The sequence below is a fragment of the Podospora pseudoanserina genome, chromosome 6 (assembly GCF_035222485.1).
Source record: "Podospora pseudoanserina strain CBS 124.78 chromosome 6, whole genome shotgun sequence".
Lineage (NCBI taxonomy): Eukaryota > Fungi > Ascomycota > Sordariomycetes > Sordariales > Podosporaceae > Podospora > Podospora pseudoanserina.
Genome location: NC_085925.1, coordinates 2,818,909 through 2,832,933, shown reverse-complemented (window position 1 = coordinate 2,832,933; position 14,025 = coordinate 2,818,909). Strand labels below are relative to the sequence as shown.

The window sequence follows — 14,025 nt, the reverse complement described above, 5'->3', positions numbered from 1 at the left end:
GCTCCCCCTAGAGTGTGTAGGTAAGTCAGAAGAAAGCAGAACAAAACGGAACAAGTTGTGCTGATGCAAAACACATCTTATCCTTCATGCTGATTGCGCGTGAACGAGAGAGGAATAGTGGGAGGAAGGAGGAGATTCGCGCATTGCGAGACATCTCATTCCTCGTCGTTAACCGAGTTCACGGATGGGACTCCGAAGCAGGTGTTGCAAGCCCCAGATCGGGTTGCGTATCCCGCGGCGAGCATTCCGGCGAGCCTTAGTGTGACGTCTTTCTCAGATGAAAAAACAAGTGTAGTAATCATCGGCTTCCAACACGAGGCTGGGAGGGAGTCGAGTTTGGGGCGAGACTATCGCTGACATGACTTGCTGCCGTTGCACTGCCGATGCAGGTCGTGATGATCGAGATAGCCAAGATTGAGTCGTGATACTAAATGGTGTGATGAGTTCATAGTTGAGGCCAATGATGGGATAGATTATGAAAACATCGTCTTACCCCTTGCGCTGGTGTGCTCACTGCTCCTCTTGTAGACAGCTGGTCTAGGTCTGGGTGTCTCATCTTGTAGACAGATGCCTCCCTTTGCCAACTTTGCACGGCTTCCGCCTTGCCTGTCTGGAGCATTCTGCCAATCTTATCCCCGTTCCATCGGGTACCAACAAGCAGTCTCACAGTTTCCCAACGTCATGGGCCGTAGGGAGCCGTGCTGAGCAGGGCTACATCCATTTGGGGAGGAATTGCCCAGAAACGGCAGCGGACTGGGCGTTGATAAGAAAAGGGCGGGTGAGGTTGAGGACTTGTCATCATGGAGAATTTTGGTGCTGCAAGTCTCTTTTGTGTTGAGTAGGTGTGTTGAGTAGGTGTGTTGAGTAGGTAGAAATTCAAATATATGACTGGCGGACATCTGTGGGTTCCCAAGAGGGAAAGGTACAACCAGGACAGAGACCCATGTTTTACCAATTGTCAAAAGGCAAAAAGATCCCAAAAAGCAAGAACAACCCAGTGTTCCTATCGGATAGTTCCCGTACTCCGTGCGGCAACTTATTCCGCTCGGCACAAGCCTGACGCGGGAAGTTATGTGTGCTCAGGAATGTTTTCGACAACTCTATATCATTTTTGATGAACCGCCTGATCAGGACAGAATTATTCTGTCATGTCTTACCAGCCTCGTATCTAACTCCTCGGTTTTTGATCACTTAGACCGACGTAATGAAACTGAGCAAGTCTCGCCTCATGAGCCATCTCATCACTTCCTCAACATGACTGACGCCCCAGCTTCTCTCATGCATATCTCAGATACACACCACAAATGTACAAGCAGTAACTCACATACCCTACTTACGATTAAGAAATTCAAATCCCCAACTCTTATGTACAGCCCAATCAAAACCACCCAATAACATCCTCCAAACCCCCACGTTGAAATCTCACAGGCAACTCAACGCATCACCCTTCTCTTCCCCAACTCGCAACACCCGCATCCTCGCAAGTACGACGCCCTCCGCAACGCCCTATCACCCCCATCGTCAAATCACAGTGTCACAAATCCCCTCCCCCCCCCTCTGTGCCATGCTCCCACATCAAAGATCAACCCCATCAACCCAGATCCCCGCCCACCACTCACTCATCCAACCACAAACACCGCATATGCACGCCGCCAACTTTAATAATCATCAGGCATCAACCATCTCCTCTCCCGCAGCAGATCTGCACTGCAAAGGTATGACAACACCACCACATCATGCCGTACAAAATCTCCCCCATAGCCCCAATCATACGTGCACAACAGGAGAGATTCGAGGTATTTTTGATGAACTCTGCTCGGATTTAAGGTGAGTAAAATGTGATTGAGTGTGATGGATCTTGCAGGGGGGCGACAAAGCTTGACTTCTGCCACCGTCGGGATGTGTGGAAGGGAGGTCTTGGCTGGTGATGAGGTGGTCGTGCTTCTCAGTGTTTGAGCCTGGGTGTGCAACAACACCGCGCTCATCACTACCCCAGCATCATTCACACAACATGATGACCAGAGCAGATAGAATATTATTTTGACATTTTTTCTCTCAAAATATCTGCAAGGAATAGCCGGCCGTAGCTTCCCCATTGATCTTGAATCAGATTGCCCATCCAAAAACGCCCCGCCAGAAAATATGCCTTGTGCCCGTTTGCCCAGCCCCATCCATCCAGTTCATAACCCATGCTAATGCCTTTCAAAAAACCAACCCAGAAAAACACTAAAACAGGATATCAAAAAGCCAAAATTCCACCGCATTTCCCCTTTCCCCCTGTCATTGCCCTGTCAGTACGAGAGAACCCTCCAAGAGCCCGCTCATCAGTCAGTCCCCCTCTTCCTGGGCAACATCACCCCTGCTTAGTTGTTGCTCCGCTGCGCCTCATACACCCTCATCGCCCTCTCCAGCTCCTCCAAGCTGCTCCTGTCCCCGTAGGCGTCCGCCAAAGCGGCGTTCTGTCGTCTTCTCTCCAGATCAGCCTGCTCAGCCTCGGCCTGTCGTTGCTGGGCGGCGGCGGCGGAGGTGCGGTAGGTTGAGACGGCTACGTAGCCTGCTGCGAGGGCGCCTGCGAGAGGTGGAACCCTAAACACAAAGAACATGTTGGAAGCTGTTGGACAGAGAGGATAAAGGGGAAATGAGGGGGAGCATACCACTTGATGCCCCTTGCTACGGGGGATGGTTTGGTAGCCGCGGTGTAGAGGTGAGGAAGGTAAGGGGGGTGCACGCGGGCAGAGGTGGAAAGAAGGCGGGATTGCTGCTGAGTAGAGGCCATTTTTTGGTAGAGTAAAGGTGTTCTCTCTCGGTAGTCGGAGGTGGTTCGACAGAGTGGTGGTTTGTCGTCCTTGGTAGTTGTAGTAGTACGTAAAAAGGGTGGGGGGTGGAAGTGTGGTGGTTTGTTACAAGGAACCGAAACAGCACAAAACCAACAAAAAGGGTATCTTGAAGTGCGGGCGAGAACTGTTGAAGTGTGTATAACGAAGCGATGATGTCAAGGTCAGGTCGAGAGGACAGAAATCAGGGACGAAGGGGAGTGTTTATATTCCCACTTCGGTTGCCGCGGGAGGAGGTTGCCCCGTGGGGAAGAAGACGTAGTTGTATGGAGTAGATGCAAGGATGAGATGACAAGAGATCGACAAGCAAATTAGAGCGTGGGGAGGATAAGATACCCCTCTCTCTCCGGCGTATGTAGATTCAAGGATAGATGCTTGCAGATGGCCAGCCCAGAAAAGGGGGGAAGTTTCTGGAGGGTGGGACAAAAAGAAGAAAACATGCGAATTGATGTATGGCAAAGGTAGAGCAGGTGCGTTGGGCACAACTGGCAGACTGGCCAGGAGAGAACATGATGGGCAGAGCGGCAGGAGCAAGTGGTTCGGCATGTGGTGGTTTCTCGTGTGATTAGCGGCCAATGGTGGTGTGTTTGGCCTGTGAAGCGCTCCGCATGTCGTGCCACGAACTGTGGGGTAACCGAGGACAAAACGGCTCTGGTGGGCTTGGTGTTGCGGCCAGCTCCGCTTCCCCGGACAGCTTCCCCAGAGCTCCCCCAGACCCGACCTCGCCCCGGATTGGATTGCCCACTGCTGCTCGGAATGGGTCGTTTTTCCGGACGACCGCGTTACAGGCCTCGGCTTTTCCCTGTTGGTGATCCGACACAAACCGCCGCATCTTCAGCACCAGTGCACCGCCCTTCGAATATCAAAATAAGCATTGCTGGACCGCTGCGCTAACAACACTAGAATCTCTCAGATCCAGGCACACGAGGCACGTGCGCGGCAATCTCTCGGTTTGGAGGTTGTTCCGCGACGGGACGCGAACCGACAAGATTTGCCGGCCAGAGGGTTACCAAGACACTCTCCTGGATCCCGTAATCATAATCCACAACGTGACCTCTTCCAAGCCTCTTCGGCAGCGTCGGTCGCTAGTTTCAGCTGGCAACTTCACGACAGAGTCTCAGAATTGCAATTTCACTAGCCGCGTCCAACTCCCATCTGCTATGCTAGACTAAAAAGATTTGTCAAGGCTGCTGGGTCCCGAATAGCTTCCAGGGTTAGATAAAGGCCAGCTGGCATGGATCGACATCTCGGTCTTTGAATAAGAGAATCAGAAAAGTCTCACGACGCGCACTGCTGTCATCTCAATTTCTCAAAGGTTGTCAGACAGGAGGCCATATGCAGGACCTGTCTCACGAAACCACAGATCGCAAGTCTAGACAAACATAGGCTGATCACTACTAGACATAGAGAATTGTAGTGTTGCACTAGACGTGCATTGGTCAGCCACATTGATCAACATAACCATATCTTGATTATCTGATTTTGAGTTAAACACCTCACCACCTCTACTCTTTAAAGCCGTTTGATCGACCTCCGAGAAAAAGCTATGGCGAGTCTGGCAGGCTGATCTGATCGGGTAGCAGCATTTTGACGTTGTGTACGTGCCGCCGGTCGTTGCATTACTAGAATTAAACGAAGCAGAGAACCAAACACCACGGCTTCAAAGGTTGGGAGGACAGGGGATAAAAGTCCAGATATCTTGACTCTGATTGGCCATGACGGGCGGCTGCATTGCCAGTATTCCCACTCTCGTGCAGATGCAAGATGTGACGGAAGGCAAAGAAACCTGTCCTTGAATGGGAAGGCACTTTTATGCGGAGCTTCCATGGTCTTATCACTTTTGGAGACGCGAACGAGAGAGCGCTTCCCCGAAATGTAAGCGGACAGAATCTCGCCGATTCTTTCAACCAAGCTGCTCTGATTTTTCAACCTGGTGTTGAACCCCAGCGCTGGGACCACGGCTCCTCTACGACAGATTGACAGCTAAAAACCCTCCCACGGAGACCACGGCCCGACAGATCAAAGTCATGGTGCTGCCGTGCATCCTGTCTACCGCAAAAGTCGGCTGGGCTCCATAAGCGATGGTGATGGGCGCCCGCCCAGGTGGCACGCGGATATTAATGTTTTATATAGCCAAACCGACGACCCGTCCCAACCACCACCACCACCGCATTCCAGCTGTGTGTCCTGTCGGGTTTGACGGTATTCTGTTAATCTTTCACTCCGTCATTTCTTGAAGCTGCCGAAGAACGAGAAAAGGCTCCGATTCTGTGATCCCGATATCAATCCTGAGACCGGCGACGACGGACCAAAAGCTTCGCGGAAATTTCCTTCCTGAATCCTCAACCCTCAACAATCATCCAGCGGTGACGTGCATTAAATCCCGGTCGACGTCAACGGTCGGCACAGCTCTCCGATGTCAGGACTTTCAGAACCCCAAAGGGGGCCATCCGATGACCCCTCACATTTAGAACCACCACTACCACCACAGACGAAAAGATCGTCGCCAAAACCACCGCAACCGTCAACACCGGGCCCGATACCGGAAGATGAAGCATTTTCGCAAAAAACAGGCGATGGGAGACGGCAGACAGAGCAATTCCCTGATTTAATCGCGGCTGAGGAGGGCCCTGAGGAAGAAGACGAGTTCTTGGCTGAGGGATGGGACGGGTCGTCCAAGGCTTCGACGTCGGTGACGTCGAGCATTTATGCACATACGTATGAGAATGGGAGGAGATATCATTCTTACCGATATGGGAGGTACCCAATTCCAAATGATGATCAGGAGCAGAATAGGGAGGATATGAAGCATGCGATGATGATGGAGTTGACGGTGGGTTGCCCCTTTATTGCCCCTTAGGTAATTATTCACTAACATTGTTTTGTGTCGAAAGGACGGGAAACTCTACCTTTCACCCATTGGACCCAACCCACAAAAGATCATTGATATTGGGACCGGCACAGGAATCTGGGCTATCGAGATGGGGGACCTGTTCCCTGGGGCTGAAATCTTGGGGCTCGATCTCTCACCGATCCAACCACAGTGGGTGCCGCCAAATGTCAGGTTCATGATTGACGATGTCGAAGACGAGTGGGCGAACGGGTCAGAATGGGACTTTGTGCATTTAAGGGGCATGGCGCTTGTGCTGAGGGATTTGCAGAAGGCGGTGGACCAGATCTATCAGTATGTGTTCCCCTTTTTGCCGATGAAATATGAGGCTGACAAAGCAAACAGACACCTCAAACCAGGAGGCTGGATCGAATTTCAAGAATCACATGGGGAACCTCGTTGTGACGACGGAACCATGGACCCCGAGACGGACGTGATGAAGAAATTCTGGGCTTTATGTGTGGAAGCTATGGCCAAGTTTGGAATGAATTTGAACATGCCGGCTGTGGTGGGCAACTTTCTTGAACGAGCTGGTTTCGTCAATATTACCTGTGTCAAGAAAAAGACACCAGTGGGAACGTGGCCCAAAGATAAAACGATGAGGTTGATTGGGCTGTATGTGAAAGAGGCCGCGTTGCAGAGCTTATCAGCGCTGGGGAAAGCCTTTGCAAACTTGGGGATGGATGCAGTGGAGAGAGAGGTCTTTAGTGCGAAGGTGAGGGAGGCGGTTATGGATGGGAAGGTGCATAGGTATTATTACTTTTATTTTTGGTTTGCGCAGAAACCGTATGATAATAAGGAGGGTGATGGGGGTGAGGGAGATAGTTGAAGTGGAGTGGGCAGAAAGCATCGAGTTCAAACTGGAAGCTTGTTCCATTGTGGAAGGCACCACCAAGTGCGCTCCTTCCAGCAGGAAAACACATGTGTGCTCCCGTCTAAAATGGTCACTTGAATCGTTTTCTTCTCAACTCAACACAAATCGCTTGAAAAGTTGGTTGATAACCACGCCTCTAACTTTTGTCTGGATACAATCATGATTTTTTGTTACCGGGACGCAATTACGAGTAATTCCATGTCACATACAATCTCTGTTACCAAACACACATCCACAGTCTTAGGAGGCGTTTGAATCGAGTCAAAAAAAACAACAACTTTCGGTACGTCCTTGACTCTCACAAGTGATCATCATGTTCCTCTCGACTGACTCGTACAGATTACTCGACCATCTCACCACAACGGAGCCTGGAGACAGCTCAGTCTGGAATCACTATCACGAGAGGTGTCCTGCAGGCAGAAACATCGGATAACATTCAACCCCTTGCCATTTTGGCCTGTGAGCGCTTCGGAAACACAATCGCAATGAGCATCGAGACGCGTCGAAAGATGGAACACGGCGTGGTGCCCACCCCTCCGCCAACTGTGTTGAGCTTCCTCCAGGTCACGGTTGGATTTGCGGCAAACGACAGTGGCCTATTTTGACCGCAGTCTCGCTGGATTGAATTTCTTGGGTCTAATCTGCAGTCTTGTTTCGGTGATGGATACTTTCAACAGTGGTCTTGCTGTGCACGCGATGTTGGAGGAGTCGGCTGCTGATAAAACGCTCCTGCCGACTGAGAAGCAAGTGATTGATTTAGTGAAGAGCATCGAGCCGCACTGTCATAAGGCTAGTTTTGCGACAGAGGTTGTTGGATGGAACCGACTCCTAACGCAGGCCGAGACTCACCGAAGCCTGTGTGCTCCCCAGGAAGGCATATTGGCTTTGGTCGATGCATTGCGACAGATCAGCCGTATAGGGGAGACTGAGGTCATTCGCATCGTCATAGAAACTTCTATATCATTCGCTGCATGGACAGCCGCCTTTACCAAGTGGTGCTTGGGTATCCCTCCCAGCATTGCTCATGCCGATGGTACGGTCGGGCTAGATCAACCCGGCTCAATAGTCCTCAACCAACATAATCCAGAAGGGTCACGCTAGGGTTATTTCGACATTTAAGGTGATTACCCATTCTTCAATAGGGTCTTTTGTCAGAACTTGTGACGGGGCCCGGTTCCTCGCCTCCGATATTTGGAATGGTCAGGTTGAGTACCTATGGGGACCTACTACTCAACGAACTTGGGCTGAATCATGGTCACGCCAAGCAAGCAATGGAAGAGGCCATATCATATGCTCTTCGGCAAGTTTTACAGAAGCTTGAATTCTGGGATAACCCTCTTAACTACCCAACATCCAACTTGAAACATCCCAGCTACCAAACCGACAAGGTTCGTGACCAGACACTCTCACCACTCCCTGGCGAAAGAACAGTTGGAATGGCATGCGCTCTTCTGTTTAGCGACTGCTCCGCCAGATCTTCGCAGTCTCGACCCTCGAAACCTTATTACCGACCTTCCCCAGGTGCGCGTCCACATTCAGAACGTTACTTTTCAATCTAAAGAGTTCCTTCGAAAGCTAGCAATTTGGGTCGCGAACATCCTTGCTCTTTCGCTGTACAACACTCCGGACTCTCTTCTTGTCGATCATGGTCACGCTTTATCTCAAACCATCCCATTTAGCTTTGGAGGGACACTCGATTCGGGTGACCTTTCCCATGGTGTCTTTTCGGTTTTGCGAAGTGCAAAGACTCAAAATACTCACTATTGGGGATTGCTACAGCACGCTTTAAGCCTGACTGGGCAACAGAAGGTGTATCCTTTCCGATCTTGGCTCATGATGAGTTCCCGCGGCCAGACAGTATGGCATACGATCTATGAGACGAACAAGTACAGTAGTAATGGATATCTGGCTCTTCCTTGGTTTCCGGGCACTATTTGGTTCAAGAAGACCTCATATGACGCTTGCAACTTGGGGCTATCCAGTCTGGCGTTCAACAAATGGCTCAAACTCAATCCGACGGCTGGCGTCGCTGAGGAAGGAGTTACCAGGCCTGTCGACTACTATTCGGACTATCGAATACACTGGGATGTCGCACTTTCACCACTCCTGTTAGAAATATCGCTAGGCCTACGGAGAGAGAACGGACATCTTTTGGTCACAAGAGATCCCGGAAGAATACTGCAAAATCTAGCAAACGCCCTGATTCTCAACCGATGCGAGCACCCGCCTGATACCAAACTGACTGAACCGGACCCGGCCGCCCGCTTCATAAGTCCGCTCATAGACAGCGAAATTGCTGAAACGACAGGTGATCATGGGCAGGGAACCGAACTTGAAGGTGGCCGTCAGCGAGGCCGTCGTCGTAAGCACAGACGTGCACGTGGACTCAACGTCGTCAATGTCGTTGCTGTGGACGGGAATGACGAGATGAGATTCTTTGCCCTGTCTGAGCCGCTTGTACCGACGGATTTGAGCTCCGAAACCCAGTCGTTTGTTATTCTGCGAAAGGAAGCTTACCTTGGCTGCTGCTTGAAGCTTGCTCGGGAGGTGGGCTCCAAGGTTGTTATTCTGTGATGCATCAAGCCTAGTTTCAAGAGACAGGGGGGAAAGTCAATAACTCCACGGAACAAGCTTTGTGCAAGGCTATTCATCAATATGTTGCGTATGGGTACAGATCGAGTCCACTCTTTTCGGTGGAACCAGGGATTCGGGTACTTATGGCAAGCAACGGGTGGTCTTTTTTGGACTTGTATCAATGTTGGTGTGGACATACCGGGGCTGTCATGTGGGAGGTCTGGAGTACTCCAAACTGCCGAATTTCATTTTGCTTTTTGTTGTTTAATGTTGAGATTTACCAGTAATGTTGATCATCGGTTCCGATCGCTCTTCTCAGAGATCGTCCAGGGCTATGGGCAGATGGAGCCTCTTTAGAATTGGGTACCAATATCCAAACCAGAGTACATGTTTGCCCTACGAAGGTACTTCCAGCGATCACGGTTGACTCGGGAACAGTGATTTTGAAGGCTTTCACAGGTCCGAAATCCTACGTTGCAGGAGACAAGCGGCTCTTCTCAAACTACCAAACACAGAGCATGTGAACAGGCATCTGACCGCAAGATACCCAAGGTAGCCTCGGATCCCGAAATGCAACGATCACTATCTCCCGATTCCTTTCATACCCCGCTCATTTCAACATTTCAGCGGCTCTCTTGTGAACATGAAATGTTGCGTTGTTATCATGTTCCACCGGCCATCAGGAGGCGGCTTCGATCCAATATCCTCCGATCACGGATACACCAAATCCCTTCATATGCCACAGATATTGATCACGGCTGAGGTTAAAAGACGATCCTACATGAGATGTGTAATCTGTGAGATGTGAACAGCTCAATCGTTTGGACTGTGTTTATTGCCAGGGTGTAACGTAGCAGATTTGACCCAGTGGCCATGTTGTTGGAGTTACCATACTTTGAGATGAAAGATCGGGTGAAATTCCCTGACGTTTTTCCCTTTTAGTTTTCAAGTTACTGCCTCCGAGAGGAAGGACATGAGATGAGGTGCAGGGATGAGGTGAGTATCGATGTCAGACTATCGCGTCAGGTAAGAACACCACACATGGAAGGAGCGACTCAGTGAGCAGGCAGCCTGAACCAGTTCAATTCTCGAGGTACTTTGGCAGTTATCGAGTTTTTCGAAGATAAAGGGCACGTCAGCAAGCGATTTACAATTCACGGTTCACCTCGACAAGCGCCAACCACGACCTTCAAACCTTTCAATTCCCACAACCTTCGACTTGTTGTTCACCAAAAATGCTTGGATCTCGCAATCTCCTCGCCCTCTGCGGCATCATCTTTTCTCTCTCCAGCAAAGTCCTCGCGGGCTTCGACCCCACCGCCTCAAACAACATCGCCGTCTACTGGGGTATGTTCCTCTCCCAACTCCCCTCCATCCCGAACTTTTCTCTCCTAATCATCTGAATCCCAGGCCAAAACTCCATCTCCCTCACCTCGGGCGGCCAGCAACGCCTCTCCTACTACTGCGCCAACACCCCCATCAACATCATCCCCCTCGCCTTCCTCTACACGATCAAGACCCCCTCCACGACAATCAACTTTGCCAACGCGGGCGACAATTGCACCCTCTTCTCCGGTAGCCAGCTCCTCTCCTGCCCTCAGCTCGAAGAAGACATCCAAACCTGCCAGACGGCCCACAACAAATCTATACTCTTGTCTATCGGGGGAGCAACTTACACCGAAGGGGGGTTTTCCTCCCCTGCCGAGGCGGTCCAGATGGCGGGGGCGGTATGGGAGATGTTTGGACCGAAGAAGGAGGGGTCAAAGGTGGAGAGACCGTTTGGGGATGCGGTGGTGGATGGGTTTGATATTGACTTGGAGGCTGTGGCGGTGAATATGGTTGATTTTGTGGGGGAGTTGAGGAGGTTGATGGATGCGGATGGTGGGAAGAAAAAGTTTTACATGAGTGGTGCGCCGCAGTGCCCGTTTCCTGATGCGGCGATGGGGGGGTTGATGGATGGGGTGGGGTTTGATTTTGTGATGGTGCAGTTTTATAATAATTGGTGTGGGGTTGATAGTTGGAAGGCTTCTGGGGGTGGTGATGGGAATGGTGAGAGCCAGTTCAACTTTGAGAGGTGGGATCAGTGGGCTAGGGAGGAGAGTAAGAATAAGGGGGTGAAGGTTTTGTTGGGGGTGCCGGGGAGTCAGGCGGCGGGGAGGGGGTATGTGAATGGGGAGGTGTTGAAGGGGGTGGTGGAGTATGTGAAGGGGTTTGAGAGTTTTGGGGGGGTGATGATGTGGTAGGTTCTAATGATGGGGAAGTGTGGGAATGAAAGCTAACGGATTACAAAGGGATATGTCGCAGGTTTATGGGAATACTGGGTTCTTGGACAGTATCCAGGCTGCGCTGGGGAGTGATGGCCAGTCGTCTGGTCAAGGATCCGGTCTGCCGCCCACGCAAACGGCCAGCCAAACAACGATTCCAACCAGTCTACCATCCAGCCAACTAGATAGCCTCCTGTCTAGCCTCCTATCCAGCCAAACGGCATTCGTTACCATTACAACTACTGTTGTTGTCAGCGCGACAGCAACTGAATTTTCCACGGAAGAGGTCCCATCGCCTACGACGGCGTCTGTCAAGTCTACATCGGGCTCGTCAACCCCGACTGGCGCACCGGTGCCTCACTGGGGAACATGTGGTGGGATATACCACCTGGGATCGACGGTTTGTGAATCTCCATATCAATGTGTCGTGTTGAGCGTGTGGTATTCACAATGTCTTTGAGTGACGCATGGCAAAGACAAATCGCGGGAAGGGCTGGAGAAGGGAGTGAAGGATTTTCCTGTCATGGATTACGATCATGGTTGGATTTGAGATGTATGTTGGCAATGGGTTTGGGATATCTGGGGTATTTGAGAGGGAGTTGGGGTTTAATTGCTTTGTACTTTGACTGTACTTTCTCTGATATAGCAGTTCTTTTGCCCGCGACGTCATGGTTGCTTCGAGTCACAAACGACATGGAACGCGTCGACGCGTTCATGAGAATATAGATTGCTCTTCAGGTTCTTGACCTTGCACGTGTGGAGAACTCGCGCTTGTAAAATTCCCTTCAACTGTTCGCCCACTTTAACCCTACAGCGCCACAACTCGTCTTTGTGGCAGCATTTCATCGCACCACGGACGCGCCTGCGCCGTCCGAGTCCCCTTTGTACGAGATCAAGAACGGGCTCTGCGGCGCATTGGATCGAATCAAGGCTGCCGGAAGCTTCGCGGCATTTGCAAAATTGACCGAGTCCAGCCTCTACCCGATATCAGTTCGCGATGTTGGCCATGTCGCCCTTCCTCTGGGGGAAGACAGTGCCTGACAACTGATTGAAAAGGCACGTCAAGCCCCCTATGGCAAAGACACCGAGACCTTTGTCGACACCTCGGTTCGCAACACATGGGAGCTGGATGCAGCCCGATTGGAGCTTCACTCGCAGTGGGAGTCGACCATCAGCGCTGCTTGCAAGCTAGTCGCTCAGCAGCTGGGGATTACTGCTCCCGTGAGGGCCGAACTGTACAAGATGTTGATCTACAAGAAGGGTGCCATGTTCAAGCCTCACACTGAGTGTGTCTCCGATGGTACCCTCTGATGACCTTTCTTTGATGACCAACATGGGGTTACAGTACTGAGAAGATCCCGGGAATGTTTGGTGCTCTTGTCATCTGTCTTCCGTCTGAGCACCAAGGTGGCGACCTCGTTGTGAAGCAACGGGATGTTACCAAGAGGTTCAAGACGTCAGAAGTCCAACCGTCGATGGCATGCTGGTTTTCCGATGGCACACACGAGGTCTTGCCTGTCACGTCGGGCATCCGCTGGGGCTTGACGTACAACCTTGGCATTTCCCCTCAGGTCAACCGCCCATCGGCTGCCATGAAATGCACCGGGATTGGATGGTGTTCGAGATGCACTGCGTGCTTGGCTGGATTCCCGGGGCCCGAGCAGCGATGACAAGGAAGCTGACCGTCTGTATTACATGCTGGACCACACATACACTGAGGCCAACCTCGCTTCACAGCCTGAAAGGCGCTGATGTCACCCGAATGCGTTGCTTGGAGGATGTATGCGACAGTCTCAATGCGACCTTGTTATTTGGTGTGATTGAAAGATGGCAACATGGAGGGTGCGATTATGACGGTGGCGGCTAGTACGACCGATACGACCGCCGTAGTAGAAGAGGTTGGAGTAGATACGAGTCGACCGACGAGGATGACGACGGAGGTGACGGTGAAGGCTGGCACGAATTGGTTGACATTATAGACGCGAGGTTCAAGATCAAGAAGCTCGCTACGACCGATGGAAATACGCTGCGCGAGAACATGGAGATTGAAGACGGTGACCTGGACAAGAACTTGGTTCAGGATTACGAAGACCCTTTCGAGAATACCGCACGCGCGGAGGAAGATTACTCGAGGGTCCACAGGCGACGAGGTATGTCACATGTCTTGTCTTCTTTGTATCTGCTGAACTGATATATATCATGTTTCCTTAGGGAGTCTCCGCGTCACACTGGTATCGCTTGGCGGTTTTGTTTTTCCTCTTGTCTTCCGATTGCCCGTCCGACTAATCCTCTGGGATAGGTTGCCGTCATTGTTCCCAACGACGAGGTCGACCAGTTCCTGATCACAGGCACGTCCAAAAAAAAGAGGCACAGGGTCTTCTGCCACGCTACCTTGAGTAGTGCTCCAACCCAGACGAGCGCGAGTCGACAATGAAAATTGTTTGCACCCTCGCACAGCTTGCATGGGCAGCCAAACCGGACCCATACGGCTACATCTTGCAGTTTGATACGCGGGATTTCAACGAAGAGACTGCACTGAAGTTCTTGGCGGCTGTTCTGCAGTAACCGGGAGTACGAACTATTTGGCCG

The 14,025-nt window shown here is 51.3% G+C and overlaps 6 protein-coding genes across 6 annotated transcripts; 5 read left to right on the top strand and 1 right to left on the bottom strand.

The window, feature by feature from the left end:
* The first annotated feature begins 2,070 nt into the window (after positions 1 to 2,070).
* On the top strand, positions 2,071 to 6,729 carry QC764_607000 (uncharacterized protein). The gene is made up of 3 exons (XM_062949203.1): positions 2,071 to 5,667; positions 5,729 to 6,018; positions 6,070 to 6,729. The coding sequence occupies exons 1-3, from the start codon at positions 5,251 to 5,253 to the stop codon at positions 6,551 to 6,553; spliced, it is 1,191 nt and encodes a 396-aa protein (XP_062797871.1). The 5' UTR covers positions 2,071 to 5,250; the 3' UTR covers positions 6,554 to 6,729.
* QC764_607010 (uncharacterized protein) lies at positions 2,107 to 4,149 on the bottom strand. Its single transcript, XM_062949204.1, has 2 exons — positions 2,655 to 4,149; positions 2,107 to 2,586 (listed from the first exon to the last, which is right to left on the bottom strand). The coding sequence occupies exons 1-2, from the start codon at positions 2,774 to 2,776 to the stop codon at positions 2,364 to 2,366; spliced, it is 345 nt and encodes a 114-aa protein (XP_062797872.1). The 5' UTR covers positions 2,777 to 4,149; the 3' UTR covers positions 2,107 to 2,363.
* A 1,705-nt stretch (positions 6,730 to 8,434) lies between the features above and the next one.
* Positions 8,435 to 9,172, top strand: QC764_0096640 (uncharacterized protein; the record flags this gene model as incomplete). Its single annotated transcript, XM_062941002.1, has 1 exon — positions 8,435 to 9,172. One exon carries the CDS (start codon positions 8,435 to 8,437, stop codon positions 9,170 to 9,172), a length of 738 nt encoding a protein of 245 aa, XP_062797870.1.
* Positions 9,173 to 10,407: 1,235 nt separating this feature from the next.
* On the top strand, positions 10,408 to 12,117 carry CHT2_2 (Chitinase 2; the record flags this gene model as incomplete). Its single annotated transcript, XM_062949202.1, has 3 exons — positions 10,408 to 10,519; positions 10,583 to 11,411; positions 11,464 to 12,117. 3 exons carry the CDS (start codon positions 10,408 to 10,410, stop codon positions 11,894 to 11,896), a joined length of 1,374 nt encoding a protein of 457 aa, XP_062797869.1. The 3' UTR covers positions 11,897 to 12,117.
* Positions 12,118 to 12,433: 316 nt separating this feature from the next.
* Positions 12,434 to 13,106, top strand: QC764_0096620 (uncharacterized protein; the record flags this gene model as incomplete). Its single annotated transcript, XM_062941001.1, has 3 exons — positions 12,434 to 12,469; positions 12,493 to 12,722; positions 12,782 to 13,106. 3 exons carry the CDS (start codon positions 12,434 to 12,436, stop codon positions 13,104 to 13,106), a joined length of 591 nt encoding a protein of 196 aa, XP_062797868.1.
* Positions 13,107 to 13,198: 92 nt separating this feature from the next.
* Positions 13,199 to 14,001, top strand: QC764_0096610 (uncharacterized protein; the record flags this gene model as incomplete). Its single annotated transcript, XM_062941000.1, has 5 exons — positions 13,199 to 13,302; positions 13,327 to 13,586; positions 13,648 to 13,667; positions 13,736 to 13,810; positions 13,837 to 14,001. 5 exons carry the CDS (start codon positions 13,199 to 13,201, stop codon positions 13,999 to 14,001), a joined length of 624 nt encoding a protein of 207 aa, XP_062797867.1.
* Positions 14,002 to 14,025: the final 24 nt, after the last annotated feature.

Bases quoted from the DNA above. Each gene is read 5' to 3' on its own strand.
- QC764_607010 (XM_062949204.1), bottom strand. From the start codon at position 2,776: ATGGCCTCTACTCAGCAGCAATCCCGCCTTCTTTCCACCTCTGCCCGC. The intron at 2,587-2,654 runs GTATGCTCCCCC...CTTTGTGTTTAG, and splicing joins GTAGCAAGGGGCATCAAGTG to GGTTCCACCTCTCGCAGGCG.
- QC764_607000 (XM_062949203.1), top strand. From the start codon at position 5,251: ATGTCAGGACTTTCAGAACCCCAAAGGGGGCCATCCGATGACCCCTCA. The intron at 5,668-5,728 runs GTGGGTTGCCCC...TTGTGTCGAAAG, and splicing joins CGATGATGATGGAGTTGACG to GACGGGAAACTCTACCTTTC. The intron at 6,019-6,069 runs GTATGTGTTCCC...CAAAGCAAACAG, and splicing joins GCGGTGGACCAGATCTATCA to ACACCTCAAACCAGGAGGCT.